At 28.7% G+C, this 14,233-nt stretch overlaps 1 protein-coding gene across 2 annotated transcripts; it reads left to right on the top strand.

Moving 5' to 3' along the window:
* Positions 1–1,691: 1,691 nt before the first annotated feature.
* On the top strand, positions 1,692–14,188 carry LOC127286729 (ADP-ribosylation factor GTPase-activating protein 2). 2 transcript variants are annotated; one of them, XM_051313293.1, is made up of 8 exons: positions 1,692–1,847; positions 5,973–6,164; positions 6,250–6,381; positions 6,477–6,506; positions 7,318–7,608; positions 7,688–7,959; positions 8,040–8,412; positions 13,751–14,188. In XM_051313293.1, the coding sequence occupies exons 1-8, from the start codon at positions 1,773–1,775 to the stop codon at positions 14,003–14,005; spliced, it is 1,620 nt and encodes a 539-aa protein (XP_051169250.1). In that variant the 5' UTR covers positions 1,692–1,772; the 3' UTR covers positions 14,006–14,188. The 2 variants fall into 2 exon arrangements, with proteins under 2 accessions (XP_051169250.1, XP_051169251.1); XM_051313294.1 differs by lacking the exon at positions 6,477–6,506.
* The last annotated feature ends 45 nt before the right edge of the window (positions 14,189–14,233 follow it).

Here is a 14,233-nt window from a genome sequence, read left to right as displayed (position 1 = left end):
TTATCTTCTTGTTTTCAAGAAAAGGCTGTTGAAAATTTTTCAAAATTTTAGTTTCAATGTAGATGGCGCTGCCTCACTTGGACCTGGCCTTAAAACAGCAAGAGCTTCATCCACGAAGTAATAATAAGGAGACTCCAACTATAATGATTTATATTATCGGAATCTGGCTAGGGTGACTGGGCCATAAGTGACCTGTTCGCTAAATGGAATTGACTCTCGAACGAGAGCGCATGTGCAGTGTCATATATGTGTCTCTCTCCAACTAATGTATAAAGTGCGAGTGAAAAAGTCGCCGTCATCAGTCTAATGGAGCGGTCACACCTCGGCTGCAAGAGCAGTTGTAAGAGTAAGAGAGATAGAAGATTTTCCATCTCTCTTACTCTTACATGGTTGCCATTGGCAACTGCTCCTGCAGGCGAGGTGTGACCGCTCCATAATGCTGGCAACTTTCTCAGTCGCACTTTTCCTATTAGTTAGAGAGAGACACGTATATTACACTGCACATGCGCTCTCATTCGAAAGTTAATTCCCTTTAGCGAACATGTCACTTATGGTACAGTGACCTTGACAGATGGCAAATACAGAGTTGTGTCTCCTTATTATTACTTTGTGGCTTCATCCGTTTTGGTGCATAAATTCTTTGCAACCTGCGTTTTGACCATAGAGTTATTATAAATAGAGTGGGGAAGGACTGTACCTAAGCGTCCGCTGCATAGAAAGAGAAAGACAACCGAAACCGTATATCTGTCCTCTTCTGCCCCCTTCAGTCACTCGCCCGCGCTTGCGCAGTGAAGCATTTTTAGAGAAGGACAGAACTACGGTTTCGGTTTTCTTTCTCTCTCTTCGGGCGTCTCATCGCCACTTACTGTGGCTCCTATACCTTCCCCACTCTATTTATAATAACTCTATGGTTTTGACCGATATCGATGGTTGGAAAGGGAGGGCAGGCTTGGCCAAAACGCAGGTTGCAAGAATTTATGCACCAAAAAGGATGAAGCTCTTGGGCTGTTTCTGAATTGGGATTTTTGTCGCACCTTTGATAAAGTGTATACTCGGGAGACGCTTTCTATTCACCGAACGGTCAATACGTCGAACAGGCAAAATGTCGAAAAGCCAATACGTCGAACTGACAAAATGTCGAAAAATTTTATTGACTTAAGTATAATTATAGTTACTTCAATAAAATTTTTCGACATTTTGTCAATTCGATGTATTGACTGTTCGACTTCTTGGCTTTTCGACATTTTGACCGTTCGACGTCTTGGCTTTTCGACATTTCGTCTGTTCGACGTATTGACCGTTCGATAAATAGCAAGCGTCTCATACTCGGGAAGTATGCAGTCACCTTGTTTTTAAGTGGGTAAAAAAGGACACTACATACTTCCCGAGTATACAATTTATCAAAAGTGCGCTAAAAATCCCAATTCGTAAACGGCCATACACTTTATTGAAAGTGCGCTAAAAATTCTAATTCGGAAACAGCCAAACACATTTCTGTCACATTTCAGATGTTTTACTATTGATAATTGTGGATTCAGCATAAAGAACAAGTTTTGGAAATTCGTTAAGGCCTAAGCAGAATAGATTCTTGAACGGGAACGCAATCGTGAACGGAAACGTAAGAATGGGTGAGAGAAGAATAAAGATATTTGCTATCCTTCTCTTACACATTCTTACGTTTCCGTTTACGATTGCGTTCCCGTTCAAGAATCTATTCTGCTTAGGCCTTTATATATAGTTTCGTGCGCCAGTTAGTTGACAACACGTCAAAAATGGCAGATTCAGGTTTGAGCAGAAGTGATATTGAAGAAGTTTTTAAAAGATTACGTTCAATTCCAACGAATAAGGTTAGTAAATTTTTAAATTAATCACTTTCATTCAATGTAAATAATTTTCTAAAACAATTGTTTTTTAAAAAATTCTTTTTATTATTTTCAAAAATTGCTTCCACCTTTCCTCGAATAAGACCTAATTTTTCCTTTCAATGACACATAATTTGCTAATTGAAAAACTTTCCATATAAAATATTTTTTTAATTTTATTATATATACAAGTGTAAATGAAAATTATTTTTAACTATATATGAAAAGATTGAAATTTTTTTTTTTTTAATTACAATTTTGGAGGTTATGTTTCGAACTAATTGTCAATATTTAACATCATATGTATATATATAATATGTACATATTGGTATAATTATTTCTCAACTGTCACAGTAAGCAATTAAAAGATTTTGGATTGACTTGATACTTTTGTTAATTTTTGTCCTATAGGATTATAAAAAAATCTCTTAAATATTGACAAATTTAAAAAAAAAATATATAAAATGTGGTGGGGGTTGAAGTTTTGACGTTTCAGGTGACAATCAGTTTTAAATACGTATAATTACGATAAAACTTTATGGATTTTAATTTTCAAATAGGTTTTTTTTTGGAAGTTTTTTTTTTATGTAATTTATTTTAATTTATTTATTTTTATATATTTTATTGAAAAAATTCTCAGCTTTTGACTGATAGTAAAGAAAGAATTTCCTTAAAATGACGAAATGGATCAAATTTAAAAAATAAGGATTAATTTTTCGATGATTAACGATTTAGAAGAAAAAAAATATATTATTTTATATAAATTATAATTTTTTGACAAAAAACTTTTTTTCCACGTTTTTTGATCAACAATTTAAAAAAAAAAATAATTTGTAGGCAAAAAAAATTTTTATTATTTTTCGTGTGAAAAATATTTAATTTTTTTTTGAAATCGATGTTCGTAAATGTTAATCAAAAACATTGTGAACTTTACCGAAATTTTTTTTTTTGGCAAATAAAAATTCATTAAAACTAAAGACTCATTTTTTTTATTGTGAAAGAAAAATTAAGTAAATATTTAAAAGTACATAAAGTACGTAATTTTTACTAAAGGCACGTAAAATATGTACTTTTGACTAAAACTCGATCATTAAGCTCACGGCCCAAAAGAAAACAAAATTAATCATTGTTTATAGCTATAACATTCCATTTTTATATTAAAAATGAAAATTTTAAATTAAAAAAAACAATCAATTTTGTTCCGTAAATTGATCCTTAATGTTTTATTTTTTGGTCTGTAAAGTATGTAATTTTTAGTGCCGATGGTATTTCGAGGCCTAAATTAATTAATCGGATAAAAAAAAATTAAGGATCTATTGTTTTAATAAATTTTTTTTTTAGTTAATAAAGTACCTAAACAAATGACAAACTAGATTTTTGCGTTTTATTTATTTAACTTATTTATTTTAAAAAATTTTTATAAGTCTTAAAATTTTTCAACATTTTTAACGACATTCTCTGGCCTTTTTTCCGAAAAAACTATTTTCTTCAATAAATTTTCATCAAATTTTGAAAAATTAATATTATTATTTATTTATTTATCATATGTTTTATTTATAATGTGTCTGTTCAGTTATTACTTGTTTTTAAAAAATGGATTGATTGATTTGAACTCCAAACTCTATGTTTTCTCCAACGTTAGGGTGGTTTTGTTTTTATTAATTTGACACCGCAATTGAGCGTCTACATGCAATAATCGGTCGAGCGCTCAGCTGAACGCTGTAATGCCAGTCAGACGGGTCAAAAAGTAAAAAAAAAAAAATGAAAATTTTGATTTTTAAAAAATAATACCATGCAGAAAATGAAGAGACGCATCTTTTTTTCTTTTGAGATTTTTTTATAGGACGAAAATTTAATTTAATAAATCCAAAAAACTGAAAATTTTTTTTTCACTATTTTCATTATATTTTTAAACATAAATCGTCGTAACTTCCACAAATATTAATGAAATCGATTAAAATTCGGTATACAAACGCATTAGGGTCTAGAGAATACGATAAATTAATAAAAAAATTTTTAATCATTAATTATTCAATAAATTATTATTATTATTAATGACGTGTCGATAATCACGATTTCTTACCTTCGCCGAGAAAAAGTCTGTGAGGAACTTTCGAGTTGAAAGAACTTCCAGTGAGACATTTGTTTATTAATATATAAAGAAGTTTTTTGGAAATTTTCGAGTCAATTCATTCACAACTTTCAAAAATATAAGTGTTTTTTGAAAAAGCGGGTGGCGCGCTAGCGAGTCGCCACGTGGAGAGTTTCATCTGCTAGAATAATAGGCGATAGTGTTTTGTTTTCGTACATATTTTTTATTTATTTTCGTATATAAGCAAGCATGTCCGGCAATGTTCTCTAGACCCTAATGCGTTTGTATACCGAATTTTAATCGATTTCATTAATATTTGTGGAAGTTACGACGATTTATGTTTAAAAATATAATGAAAATAGTGAAAAAAAAATTTTCAGTTTTTTGGATTTATTAAATTAAATTTTCGTCCTATAAAAAAATCTCAAAAGGAAAAAAAGATGCGTTTCTTCATTTTCTGCATGGTACTATTTTTTAAAAATCAAAATTTTCATTTTCTTTTTTTTTTTTACTTTTTGACCCGTCTGACTGGCATTACAGCGTTCAGCCGAGTGCTCGACCGATTATTGCATGTAGACGCTCAATTGACCATTATTTCTATGACTTGACATATGTTTCTTATTTGACTCCCTGAAGAGGAAATCATTTAGATTTCGAAACGTTGGAGTAAACCTTTATTAAAACAACAATGGTCCGAATGTTATCGTTTTATTCATACGAAACCTTCTAATTAATACATATATTTCTCGGACGTTAAACTATTTAAAATTTTTTATTATTATTGTTATAAAAATTAAAAATTTTAACTTTGATAATTCACAATTATTAGTTTTTTTGGGGGGTAATAAATCTAATTTTTAGAAGGCCCCAAACAAGAGTTAAAAACTTATTTTAAAAAAAAAACCCAAAAAACTACTTTCTTTACTGCATTTAAGAACCCTATACAAATGAAAAAAAAAACGCCACACAAATTTAATTTTAATGTCAAGAGATTGAACCGTCTGCGGGGGCATGATTATTCCATAATGTGAATCATTTAGAAATTTCATTTTATAGAATTTTATAAGATAGAATTTTACTTTATTCGAATTTGTATTTTTCGAATTAATATTTAATAGAATTTAAATTAACCAGAATTTATACTTAACAGAATTTCTAAGTAATCAAAATTTTAATTAACAAAATAATCTTTCAACATAATTTCCATTTAGCACATTTTTTATTCAAAAGAATTTTTCTTAACACGAATTTTTATTTATCAGAATTCTTATTAAACTGAATTTCGCCAGAATTTGCATTAAATCAAATCTAACATTTGTCCGAATTTTTATTAACACAAAAATGTCATTTAATAGAAATCTTAAAACTCAGAATTTTCATTTATCCTACATTGAAATTGATCGAATAAACAAACGGCAGAAATATTTTAGCGCCAATTTTAAAATTGACCAATCAGAAACTGTCAAAATTGTGATTGATCAATTTTAAAATTGGCGCCAAAATATTTCTGCCGTTTGTTTATTCGACCATTTTCAATGTAGAATAAATGAAAATTCTGAGTTTTAAGTTTTCTACTAAATAACATTTTGTGTTAATAAAAATTCGGACAAATGAAGATTTTCTTTAATGCAAATTCTGGCGAAATTCAGTTTAATAAGAATTCTGATAAATAAAAATTCTTTTAAATAAAAAGTGTGCTAAATGGAAATTATGTTGAAAGATTATTTTGTTAAATAAAAATTTGATTACTAAGAAATTCTGTTAAGTATAAATTTAATTTAATATTAATTTAATTTAATTTGAATTCTATTAAATATTAATTCAAAAAACACAAATTCGAATAAAATAAAATTCTATCTTATATAAAATTCTATAAAATGAAATTTCTAAATGATTCACATTATGGAATAATCAAGCCTCCCCTAAAAAACGTCAGAACAAATTTAATTTCAATGTCAAAAGTTTGAACCGTCTTAATAACAAAAATGTCTTTAAGAAAAATAATTAAAATTTTCCAGACATGTTTCGATTGCAATGCAAAAAATCCAGTGTGGTCCAGCGTCACATATGGAGTTTTTCTTTGCATCGATTGTTCAGCTGTTCACAGAAATTTAGGAGTTCACTTGACATTTGTGCGCTCAACTCAACTTGACACAAATTGGACATGGCTTCAACTAAGAAACATGCAACTAGGTGGAAATGCAAACGCTGTGAGAATAACAAATTATTCAAAAAAAAATAAAATAAATTACATTACCAAATAATTTTTAATTAACAATAAAATGTAAATTTTAGAGAAAATTTTTTGCTCAACACAATTGTATGAGTAATGATGCACAACAAAAATACACATCAAGAACGGCACTTCTTTATAAGGAAAAATTATCTCAAGCTTCATCAAAAGCAATGCGTCTTTATGGAACAAAGGTGATTATTCACTATTCCTTTTTGCCCCCCCCCCCAAAAAATATATTCTAATTCAATTTATTTGTAGTACAAATATTTTAATGTATAATTTATAGGTGTTTGTTCCTCCACTTTCATATAAGTCGGTGAGCTATCACATCTCTCCGTTTGTGTGTATTTTTTGAAAAAATTTCAACTCATTAACAGTATGATTATTGTAATAAATTTTTCTTTCTCACTCAATGATAAAAAAAAAAGTCGAAACGCATAAATAATGCAAAAATTAGAATTTTTATTTTTTAGAATTTTTCATATAATTTTTTTAAAGACAAATTTTTTATTACGAATTATTTTTCAACAGAATTTCCCGATTTTCTATATTAGGGAATTTTTACTCTATCGAAAATTCATTTAACAAAATTTCTATTTGTTCGAATTTTTATTTTGACAGAACTTTAATTTCGTTGGAATAAATATTTTGTCGCGAATTTTAGAATTAACCAATCAAAACATTCTGGATAATTTCTGATTGGTTAATTCTAAAATTCGCGCCAAAATGTTTATTCAAACGATATTAAAGTTCTGTCAAAATAAAAATTCGAACAAATAGAAATTCTGTGAAATGAATTTTCGATTGAGTAAAAATTCTCAAATATAGAAAATCGTGAAATTCTGTCAAAAAAATAATTTAATAAAAAATTTGGCTTTAAAAAATTATATCTACAAAAATTGTGTGAAATAAATATTCTAAGAAATTAATTTTTTATGCTTAAAAATCAATCCCGTGTAACACATTATTATTATTATTATTATTATTATTATTATAATTAACACCGCTTTGATTGATTTTAAAAAGACAAATATTACGTCTCAAAAAATAAAATAAAAATGTGAGCAAAAATTTATGCAAAAAGAAATTTTACAAAATTTAATAGTATTTATTTACTTTATTAACAGTTACATTTAGAGAATCCAGCACAACCAGAAGTAGAAGAATCAAATGAGATAGATTTTTTTAAAGAACATGAGAATTTAGAAAGTAACAACGAATTCACAGTGCCTAAAGTGGAAAAGCCGCTAATCACGCTAAACACTATTACTAGCGAATCAACACCAAAAATATCAACAAAAACAGAATTAATTGATAATACTTTAGGTCCGTCCGTTAAATTATCAGATACCGGTGCTTTAACCACTGAAAGGAAATCAACAATTGGAACCAGAAAAGTTCAACCAAAAAAAACTGGGGTAAAAAATTTATTTATTTATTTAAATATTTTAATTTATACAAAAAAAAAAAAATGATGAAATTTTATTTATTTTCAAGTTGGGCAAGAAAAGTGGTTTTGGCGCTCAACGTGTGAAAACAAATTTCGATGAATTGGAAAAAAGTATGCTCGAAGCATCACGAGAAATTGTGAAAAAAGAAACTGAAGAAAAATCTAAAGAGGAACAGGAAGAAATTGCAACACGTTTGGCTTATCAATATGAACAAAATTTAAGTATACAAGCAAAAAAAGTTGAGGAAACAATAAAACAATTAAGTCCATCTAAAGCCGGACAGGCCGAGAGACTTGGCATGGGATTCAATAATCGCAGGTGAGTTGCAATTTTTAAAACTATTACATGTAGAAAAAAAAACAACACAAAAAATGTTTCTCTTCTTCTTCTTTTTCCAGAGGTGCAAGTCATTCGGCTTTTGGCGATATGAGTACAATTGCCCAAGAGTCATCATCGAAAGTTTTCACTGCCTCAGAGCCAAAAAGAGAATTACGATCACTCGATGAAACACTTGCGACACTTGCTTCATTCAAAGATATTGATGATTTTGCATTTGAACACATTTTCAAACCGCCTTCATTAAATGCACGTTCACAAAATGATGAGGTCACTATTATTGCTGAACCTGAACCGCCCAAGAGAATGACGCCACGTCATAATTCTCAAAAGGAGAATAAAGTCACTGCTGAGGGTGATGCTCAAAAGAAATTTGGCTGCGCCAAAGCAATAAGTAGCGATCAATATTTTCGCGACAGTATTGGAGATGATAATGTACGATTTTGAATATTTATTATTAATACAGTCGAACCTCGATAACTCGAAATTCGTTAAGACGAATTTTTCAGTAAGACGCAGAAAAAAACTTAGAATTTTTAATTCGAACTCGAACAAAAGACTGTTACTCAATTGTTTATTTATAAAGAAATATTGTCAAGACCATCAGTCAAAATTCTTGTGTCAAAAGTAAAAGTCATTCATTCTAAATTCTTAACTATTATGATTCTAAATTATTCGTAAAGACAATAAAAAAAACAATTTCACAATATTTAACAGACAATTGACAATTTGGCTGTTGAATACAAAATTATAAATTCGAAACACAGAAAAAAAAATATAATTAAGTACTGGCCGCTATTAAAGAATGGAAGACGTTATTCAAAATTACAGTAATCAAAGGCTATGATAATGTCAATAAAATTTACAAACAACATACATAAGAAATGTTCGGATATGTTTGTGCTTTTGGATGACTAAATATATATTCATGACTTGACAGTCAATAAACCGTCTGTATTCAGTAGAAATTTTCCGTAGATTTCCTCTACTCTGATCAAGAAAGGGTCAGGAAAATGCGAGTACTTCTAATAAAAGTCGACTACAGACCGCAATTTGAGAGTTTTGATAGTGGGAGTTAAATGCGGGGATAGAATGAGGCGCATGAATTTTCTACAAATTTCAAATTGTCTAACACTTAATTAATCTAAATTTAATTGGCCTAAAATTCGTATGAACTAATTATTACTTGGCCTATTCTGTATATGACCTAATTCTTATTTGGCCTAATCTTCATTCAATCTAATCGTCATTTATCCTAATCTAAATATAACCTAATTCTTATTTAACGTAATATTTATCAGCCCTAAATCTCACTTGGCCTGAACTATACACTAAAAACATTTACCATAACAAAATAAAATTTAGTCCACGTAAGAATTAGACCAAGTGAGGATTAGGCCAAATAAAAATAAGATTACATTAAGATTAGGCGAATTGAGAATTAGATTAGATTAATAGTAGAACAATTAACAATATAGTAAAATTAGGCAAAATGAGAATTAGGTCATATAAATATAAGAACAAATAATAATTAGGTTATAGTATGATTAGGCCAAATGAGAATTAGGTTTTATAAAGATTGGATGAAATGAAAATTAGTTTAAGCAGAGTTTATTCCATATGATAATTAGACCAAATGAAAATTATTTCACATGATTATTATGGTAAACGGTGTTTAGGCTAAGTAATAATTAGGTCAGATAAAAATGAGGCTAAAAAAGTATTCAGTTACAGAAAATTTAGGTCAAGTGAGATTTAGGGCAGATAAATATTACGTTAAATAAGAATTAGATTATATTAAGATTAGGCCAAATGACGATTAGTACAAATAAGTATTAGATTGAATGAAGATTAGGTCATATACAGATTAGGTCAAGTAATAATTAGTCCATACGACTTTTAGGCCAATTAAGTGTTAGGTTGATAGCTGTTAGAAAATATTAAAATGTTAACTCAATTAGTTCCAAATGTCCATTTTTTAAATTCAAATTCGAACTTTCGGTTCTACGAGATGGGCTTTTTAAAAAATTCGGCATTCAGTTTTTTTTATGCTTTTGAGTGTCTTCTTTCAAAATCTGTAAGAAAATTTCATTTTGGTCTTCATGATAAAAAGTTATAATTATTTAAACACTCAAAAAACAGTTTTTTTTTTAATTTAAAATTAGATTTTCTAATCGAAATCGGATGAAATCCAAAACACCAAAAAATCGCGTCTAAAATGTTCACTGAAAAAAAGGTTTGGTATCAGCAACCAAATATTTGGTTGGTATTTAAGCAACCAACATTTTTTTTGTTGAATCAAAAAAATTTTAGTTGTCCCAATCAAATTTTAGTTAGGACAACAAAAATACTTTTTTTCTAATTTTGGTTGTGTCAAACAAATTTTGATTGAGACAATTAAAATTTTGTTGATTTAACAAAAAAAATTTTGGTAGCTTAAATACCAACCAAACGTTTGGTTGTCAATACCAAACCCTTTTTTCAGTGTTGGGACAATCAGATAGGCATGATAACAAAAACAAAAAATTATTTAATCACTTCAAAAACCGGGTTGTTTTTTTGTATAAACAATTATAACTTTTTTTCATGAATACCAAATTGAAATTTTCTTACAGATTCTGAAAGAGGACACTCAAAAACAAAAAAAAACTGGATGCCGTATTTTTTAAAAAGCCCAACTCGTACAACGGAAAGCTCGAATTTGAGCCAAAAAAAAAACGGACATTTAGGACTAAATGCGTTTAAAAAATAATTATTTAACAAAAGATTTTGAATTAACATCGTTTTTCTGCAACAAGATCTTTTAAATTTTATTGCAATTAATTTTAATTATAATTTATTTCGTTTGCTTTAAATGGTTAAAAATCAATTTCCAGTTTTGAGGTTATATTAACGTGTACCATTCCTCCTAAAGATTTAAAAAAAAATTTTATTTAACCCTTTAATTGCAACATTACACCTCAGTCTGTTTGTTTTAATTTTAAATATCTATAAACGTGAGGGAAATCTTTTTATATCAATATTTTTCAATAATAATTTTTTGTTGTAAAAATTGTCCTCAGTAATTTTAATTTAGTGCTATACACATTTTTCAGTATACTTAAATTCAATTTTTGGCTATATAATCTATATGATCTTTTAAAGTAAGCTTTTAAGAAGTATCAAATTAATTTTCAAATTAATGTTTTAACTTAAGAGCTCAATTTTTTTTTTTGGCTTAAACCCTTTATTTTGGGGTAAAAATAAAGTACCTAAATTTAGTACTTCGAACTCGTACCAGAATTTAAGAATTTTTTAAGAAATAGGTGCATTAAATCAGTTTCTTTGCGAATTGCGGCCTTTCATGACATTTTAGCATAAAAATAGTTATTATAAAAAAGAAAGTGCATAAAATTCTGAGTAATTTGCTAAACAAATGAACCCTATAGTTAAGGTCAATAAATCCTTAATATCTCGAAATCTTTGTTAAGTTGAAAACTCGTTAACTCGAAGTTAAATTGAAATTTTAATTTCCCTTGAAATTCGAATTATCAAGGTTCTACTGTATTATATAAGTGCTTTTAATACTGCCGTATTAAATCATCCCACATAGCACAACTTCTTGCTGTGAGGTTATTGTAAGGATATCTGTAGGGTTTGTAAGGTTACCGTGTAAGCCTACAGTAAACTTGAGGTCATCTTAAAACTTCCGCCATTACAGTAAGCTTACACAGTAAAGCTAAGGTAAGCTTACACGGTAAGGTTGTTGTAAGCTTCCCGTAAGGTTACTGTAAGGTTGCTGTAAGGTTACTGTAAACATAGAGTAATATGAAAATATATTAAAAATAATTATATTATAAATTTTTTTTATAAAAAATTATATATTTGGTAAAATACTTCATGAACCCCAATAGAATTTGTTAAATGAAATTTACTGCGCAGCCGTATGTGCCATAGAAAACTACTGCGCATAAATATTAATAAAATTTATTTATTAATAATATTCTATGTTTACAGTAACCTTACAGCAATCTTACAGTAACCTTACGGGAAGCTTACAACAACCTTACCGTTTAAGCTTACTACAACCTTACCATGTAAACTTACCACGACCTTACTGTGTAAGCTTACATTTACTTTTTCTGTGTAAGTTTCTGAGGGATTCCACGGGTAAAACGAACAGTTGTCGGTGAAAAGTTATCGATTTGGCTCAAATTTTTTAGGCGTATTCTACCTCTAAAAATACTCAACTAGCCAAAATTTCAAGCCCCTATCTCATAAAGAACACTCACAATCGTAAATTTCGTGAAAAGTGACATCTTTCAAAATGAAGATTGAAAAATCCATTTCTTCTCGAAAAAATGTTAATTTTGGTCAAAAAAAAAATTGGAAAGATACTAGTCGATGGGAAATTTTCCAAAGAATCCAATGCCGTTGGAATTTTTGACCTATCTCTAAACGCATGCGCAGTAGATTAAAAAAACTGATTTTTTTAAAAAAATTCATAACTCAAAATGACCTATTTCGATTTGGCTCTAATTTTCAGGAAAGACAGCTGAAAAGCTATACTTTAAAATGGTTATACCTAAAATTTGCATATTTTGAGTTTTTAACCATTTTTATGCAAAATAGTGAGCTAATTCAAATTTTTTCAAGGTTTCCTTACAGTATTTGCTTTTTTGTGCGCGTGCGCAGTTATATAGACAAAAACTAAGCTCAAATTAAAAATCCTCGAAAAATTTCCAATCAGTTATCTATATTAACACTTCATTTTTATTTATTCTAAACAAATTTTAACAGAAAAAACAAATACAAGTTATAATTAAGAACGATATTTTGTACTTTGTTTATAATTCTTTGTACAAAATATCGTTCATCAAAAATTAATAATTTCCCAAACTGAAAAAAATGTTAAGTTAAAAAAACAAACGTAAAAAATAAATTTTTTTTAAATACTCTCATATTTGTAATGCTCTTAATTATAACTTGTATTTGTTTTTTCTGTTAAAATTTGTTTAGAATAAATAAAAATGAAGTGTTAATATAGATAACTGATTGGAAATTTTTCGAGGATTTTTAATTTGGGCTTAGTTTTTGTCTATATAACTGCGCACGCGCACAAAAAAGCAAATACTGTAAGGAAACCTTGAAAAAATTTGAATTAGCTCACTATTTTGCATAAAAATGGTTAAAAACTCAAAATATGCAAATTTTAGGTATAACCATTTTAAAGTATAGCTTTTCAGCTGTCTTTCCTGAAAATTAGAGCCAAATCGAAATAGGTCATTTTGAGTTATGAATTTTTTTTAAAAAATCAGTTTTTTTAATCTACTGCGCATGCGTTTAGAGATAGGTCAAAAATTCCAACGGCATTGGATTCTTTGGAAAATTTCCCATCGACTAGTATCTTTCCAATTTTTTTTTTGACCAAAATTAACATTTTTTCGAGAAGAAATGGATTTTTCAATCTTCATTTTGAAAGATGTCACTTTTCACGAAATTTACGATTGTGAGTGTTCTTTATGAGATAGGGGCTTGAAATTTTGGCTAGTTGAGTATTTTTAGAGGTAGAATACGCCTAAAAAATTTGAGCCAAATCGATAACTTGTCACCGACAACTGTTCGTTTTACCCGTGGAATCCCTCTTCTGTAATGGCGGAAATTTTAAGATGACCTCAAGTTTACTGTAGGCTTACACGGTAACCTTACAAACCCTACAGATATCCTTACAGTAACCTCACAGCAAGAAATGGTGCTATGTTGAGATGTTAATAACAAAATTTGTCAATTATAGTGGGAGAGAAAAAATAATTTACGCCGTTTCGAAGGATCGTCAAGTATTTCATCGGCAGATTATTTTGGCACTGGTCAATCGAATCCCACATCGCCCACATCGTCATCATCATCATTGTCAATGAATTTTGAAGGTCGCGTTGATCTTGAAGATGTACGCGAAAGTGTACGACAAGGTGTAAATAAAGTAGCGGGTAAATTAAGCTCTCTCGCTAATGCAGCAGTTTCTTCAATTCAGGACCGTTATGGACTCTAAACATATTTAAAAATAAAAATAAAATAAAATTGTCATAAAATATTGTTAATTAAAAAAAAAAAAAAAAAATTTCTTATACGTGTTATTCTATTGAACTGTAAATAAAAGCTTCCGAGAGGAAAACAAAAATCTCTCAACTGTTTTTAGGGTTATAATAAATAAAGAGTTCTGTAAAATTGTAAATTTATATTTTTTTATTTTTTCCAAAAAAAATGAATTTAGATCTAA

This window comes from Leptopilina boulardi, unplaced genomic scaffold (genome assembly GCF_019393585.1).
Source record: "Leptopilina boulardi isolate dan_hultmark-lab unplaced genomic scaffold, ZJU_Lbou_2.1 LbouV2_362, whole genome shotgun sequence".
Taxonomy (NCBI): Eukaryota; Metazoa; Arthropoda; class Insecta; order Hymenoptera; family Figitidae; genus Leptopilina; species Leptopilina boulardi.
Note: the sequence above shows the minus strand (reverse complement) of the source record. Positions and strands in the feature narration are given on the sequence as shown.